Source organism: Perna viridis, chromosome 6, assembly GCF_037379345.1.
Source record: "Perna viridis isolate PV_CMFRI_1.1 ecotype Kerala chromosome 6, ASM3737934v1, whole genome shotgun sequence".
Lineage (NCBI taxonomy): Eukaryota > Metazoa > Mollusca > Bivalvia > Mytilida > Mytilidae > Perna > Perna viridis.
Genome location: NC_142450.1, coordinates 5212693 through 5218224, shown reverse-complemented (window position 1 = coordinate 5218224; position 5532 = coordinate 5212693). Strand labels below are relative to the sequence as shown.

At 33.8% G+C, this 5532-nt stretch overlaps 1 protein-coding gene across 1 annotated transcript; it reads left to right on the top strand.

The window, feature by feature from the left end:
- The first annotated feature begins 421 nt into the window (after window positions 1-421).
- LOC148613318 (uncharacterized) lies at window positions 422-4148 on the top strand. The gene is made up of 3 exons (XM_088586650.1): window positions 422-568; window positions 2194-2370; window positions 2700-4148. Exons 1-3 carry the CDS (start codon window positions 508-510, stop codon window positions 2855-2857), a joined length of 396 nt encoding a protein of 131 aa, XP_088442776.1. The 5' UTR covers window positions 422-507; the 3' UTR covers window positions 2858-4148.
- Window positions 4149-5532: the final 1384 nt, after the last annotated feature.

Below are 5532 nucleotides of genomic sequence, written 5' to 3'. Positions count from 1 at the left end.
GCATGGAACAAGTGCGACCTTGATTAAGCATAGAAGATATCGATGATGTGTCAGGGAGTCAATAACCAGAAAGGAAATCGAATACAATTATATTAAATTCTTCAGTTTGATCCTTCATTCAAGGTTAAATTTAAATATAAGTTTGATATTTGATAAAATCAAAATTCGAGGAAAACGTTTTGTTGGGGGTAAAATATGATATTTTTTCTGCGCTATATTTTTTGTAATTAGTACCTGCATACTTTATGTTTTTGTTTTTCTCTTGTTAATTTTATGTTGACAAATTAAGTACCGCCGTGTTTCCCCTTGATATTATTTCTTGTTCTGCCTTTTTTTCACGATATAAAGAGGCCCTCGAATACCCTCCATTATCATCAAGTGCTAGATCTGGTTCATAGGAAGTCGCGTCTTACATATAGGTATATAAGAACTACTGTTGGATAAATTCATGCGTAAGTATCCAGTCACCAGAAAGCAATTAAAGTGTCAACTCGGTATACTTTTACAATGACGTATGTACTGGTCTTCAAAGTAGCAATCTTGCAATCCCTTGTCGTTGCAAGTTCATGTAAGTATGAATGATAGATTTATCTAATACTGTTTTTTATCTTAAAATAGGAATTCAGTTATTAGTGGATATAATTAATCCCTGCTTCAGTACGGAAAAATGTGCAACATCAGTCCACCTAAATATAACTGAATAAATCTTCAAAATTATGCAATATAAAAAATGCACCCAAGTTGTATAAATGGGGCTGTTTTACCCTTTTTGCAAAAACATTGTGCACATTTGCTTCTGATGGAGGGGTAAAAAAACACTACAAGTGATTATCTATAAGGCTGTGCGGTATGGCTTGTTTAGAGTTCAAAATAAAAAAGTTAGAAGTTAAGGGTGTTTAGGATTAGTATCGTATGCGTTTATCGTGTACATCATTTGCATGTATCTTGGGGGTCTGTCTTCATGCATGTGTGCAAATTGTGTGGCGCACTTTGTGCTTTGTTCTTTACATGCATTGATGCAACGTGGTTTGTTCAACTGATCTGTTATTAGTATATTTAAAAAAAATCTTCGTTAGGTTGAAAACCTCTTACGAAGTATTCTAAATTTGTATATTTCCTTACTTATAAAATTGACCCGATAAAAGATTAAAACAATTTTTCAAACTTCAAAAATGTAGTTCATGCAGTTATTTTTTAAAATATCATCAAAATGTCTAGTAATGTACAAAATAATTCAAGTTGTTTAATCAAACCGCGTTCTCCTCCATATATTCCACATAATATTGTTGGTATCAAAATCGAAATAGTTTACAAGTTTATTCAGTGAGATCATCAATGTAATATTTGGCCTTAACACTGTTCACGTTTCGGCGGAATAAACACACCATTGACAATCGTATAATAATTCATCTTTTTTTTCATTAGCGACTTAATTTGAAGACTTTCAGTGCTAGGTTATTAAAATAAAAAATAAAAACAAAAAACAAAAAAAAACAAAAAACAAAAACAAAAACAAAACAAAAAAAAAAGGAAAAAAAATCGTTAACATACAATTTAATTCGATAGGTTTTAACCATCGATAATTGTTAAAGACTAAACAAGTTAGTATTACTAGGAACATGTGATATGGTATTTTAAATTCTTTCCGCTTGTGTCAATTAAGAAAAGCACTTTAAAATAATACATTACCACTCAGTTAGTAGCCATTTTTGATAAGTGTAAGTGTAAGGCTATATTTTCATTGATACTTTTTTCATTGATTTGGGTTTTTTCCCTTTAGGGACATATATTTGGTACAAATGTTTTTACTCCGATTGACTTCAACATTATTTAACTGCATGTTTGTCAAAAATTGTTTAGAAGGAAACATTTCAGACTTCAGATTGTAGTTTATACACTGGTCACATAAATTAATGTAATTTGGCTTCATTAAATAGAGTTGGCTATGGTTATCCGGGCTTGGGCTTGCATAGATCTTGGGTACGGAATTCTTATTTTGAAAAATGCACAGCCCGGTCATAAAATAATGGGATAACCACCCTCCCCGGGATAGGAGGCAATGTATCAAACTTACGAGGTCATTGAATTTCAACTCCCGAGAAAACTGCTCAGTAATGCATGAATCTTTTTGATTTTATGAATCGATTTTGTGGAACTTAGTATTTAACTGTTATTTTTTTATTTCAATTTCAGCGTTAGAATGTTACGAATGCACTAATACTATATTAGACCTTTGTTCAGAAATAGAACCGTCCACATCTTTACTACCGACAGTACGTTGTGGAACTAGCTGCTTTAAATGGATAATCGAGAAGAAAGACAATTCGGGTAACGTTTTCGAGAATGCGATGAATGCAATCACTCCTGCAGGTACATGCAATGGAATTATTTATTATTGAAATATTTCCTTTGATTCAAATCTCAAAACAAACTGAAAACAAGAAGAAAAAAAAAAAGAATACAAACATGTATAGGGAAAAACATTGGTCATTACACATGAGATATAGCTTGTAAAAACTAGTAAATGAATGGGCGGGCGGACAGGTTAAAGAGAGACAGGGAGAGATAGGAGATGGGTTGGGAGAAAGGAGAAAGGGGCAAGAGAAAGGAGAAAGGGATTTTCAGACAGGCTTATGAGTACATTATTTGCCCATTTTATCGGTTAAGATAGGAAAAAAATATTTTTTTTATACTTTTAGGTGTCAAAAGAGGCTGCAATGATGGTTCGAAACCAGATGGCGAGTACACCAAGTACGATTGCGACTCAGACCTGTGTAACACGGCATCGCCTGGAATGACGTCATCTTTTTTTGCAATCGTATTTACATCCCTCTTCACACTTTCCCGAATAGTGTAGGATACAGTTGGTTCCATGTATAGACTTGAATCAAACCACATTTTGTAAGCTGTGATTGTTTAACCTCTTTCTTCTTTTAGCTTCCTTAAGGAATATTTCTAATTTTTGAATTTAAGTTATACGAAATAACCTGGTTTGCTGCAAATCGCGATGCTGTTGTTCAGAGCTTTCTCCTTGAAACAATATTTATATTTTTGTAAATTGTTTTATATTTGTTGGTCGTCATCCTGAACTCGTGGATCATTACGGTGTATTCATCTGCACCATTAGAACCAATTTGTTCAACGTGTTATAGATTTTTTCCTATTTCGTCTACCCCGGACTTGACATTTTATGAGCAGCTCGGCGGGTGTTTCTAGAAACGCAGACGACGCTTACCCTGCCGGTGCACTTGGTACATGCGCCCAGTTTTTAGTGGACTCCATCTACTTTTGTTGCTTTGTATGCATGATTTTAATTACTTTATGTTCTTCGTTGTGTATGTCTGTTTTCCATGTCTGTCTCTTTGTCCCTGAATTACATTTTTTTAAATCCCGCTAGAATCTTGGTTCCCTTGATTACTCTGGTATTATATATATATAGAGATAATAAGTCAGTTTAATGTAAGTACAATAAACAGACCATATCACATCGCCAATAACACTACATGCATTTTTATTATATAGGGAAACTATACAAAAGTTATTCGGAAGAATTGCCACAAATACCTTTATAGTAAAGACATTGTCCGCCTAATTTTTTGAAAAAAAAATGTCTTGTACTACAATCATACTAAAACCTGGCCACTGCGCCACAAAAGGCAAAATTAAACTTTGGTCTGAGAATATTCTTAAATTCTATGGTACCCTTACGAAAATCTTTGAAACTGTTGAGAATTTCTCATGACTTAAGTATTTTTTTGTTTGTTTTTTGTTTTATTTTTTATTTATTTTTTTAAGTTTTATGATACTACGGCCATGCCTTTTAACCTGACGTTTAATCCTCGATCATTTACAAGGCTTATAAAATCAAAAGAACATCCTTAATCCATCTATAGATAGTCTCTCTCTCTCTCGTAATAATATTTTCGCAGAAGTTTCAGGGCAAACCAAGGGATATTGACAGGATCGCAAAAAAGGGGGATTCCAGGCTATTATTATTTAATTGTTGTACATATTTTTCACGGAAAATGGAGCGGGGCCCCTGAACATCATTTGACCCACCACTTGTTCATGTTGATTTTGTTTAATAATGTGTCTCTTCTTTTTTTCTTCTTTTTTTGCAATTTGTAATTAAAGCCTGATAATTTCTATGCTCGTCTCATTAATCCGAATTCTTATATACTACACTCAAAATGCCAGAATTAAAAATTATATATGGAAAGTCTAAAGTCATCAATATCAGATTTAAACCGAACGTCATAACCTAAGGACAAGAGTATAAAGTTTGTTTGATTGTCTGTAGTTCAACAACTTCCGGCAATGATTCCCTGCAATTCAGGACTAGAACGTCTGACCATTAGACTATAAAACAACTCGCCGTTGCCCCAGAACAACACACTAAGCCTGATTTTTTTATGTGCTAGCACACAGAAGCAACAGTCCACAGAAAAGCGTGTCACTGCACTCAGGTGAAATCTATTAAAACCGAACTCGAATAAAAAGCATGTCTAAACCAGACCTTTTTCTTTAAATCCCTTTGTGTCGGTTGAAACGTATTTTTAACGTTGCTAAACCGAATACCAGCTTAAGGTTGTACAATACGGTTAGGTCATTTCTGAAAATTTGGTCTCATTTTCTGAAATAAAGCTGTTTTGGGGCAGTCCACACAGAAATTTCAAGTGTTTTGTCATAGAAAAAGTGCACATTTTTGAAATCCTTAGTGATTATTGTCATAAAATCCAAAACTTACGGTAACATACTGAAAAAAGTATTACTGAGTTTTAGTACAAATCAGGGGTGCCTTTCCAAAACTAACAGCCAAATACCATGTTTTATAAAATATCAGGCACTTAGACACGACCACAGGATGAAAACGTGCATGAAGTGGGTGGAAAAACGGTATAAATAATATGACCCTTTTCGATTCATTCTCTCGAAATTTTAATTCCAAAAGTTCGTGCGAAATAAGGTATTTTGAAAATCAGCCATCTGATGCTGAGGAGAGAACCTAATAACGGCAGAGGACTGAAACGTTCCGGATACCATTCTTCATTTAAATTATACCGGTTTACCATTACATATATTACATCTGTCAATGTATAAATGCTTAACTAAATTTAAACAATATATCCACCAAATTTCAACTTTTAATTTTAAGGTTTACAAAATTTGACGGGGGTAATTTGGTATACGAAACAGTGCGCCTTAATGTACCTGTATAGTGCATGCTAAACCGAACACATTTTTAAATCCGAAAGGGATTCTGTTTAGAGAGGTTTTACTGTTTAACTCCGAGCCTTCTTCAATCTTTCTCCTAAATACCGAGCACTTGTTTATAAAAATCGGTCATTTGATTATACTTATCATGAAAAAAAACTTTGACAACCGATTAAACACATCGCCTGCATGTAACGAACGCCTAATACATCTATACAACCGACTATATGGTTAAACCAAACGCCTCACTGAATCGACCATCTGGAGAATCTCTATAACTGATTAAACGAAATAACTACTAGTTTAATCAAACACCTG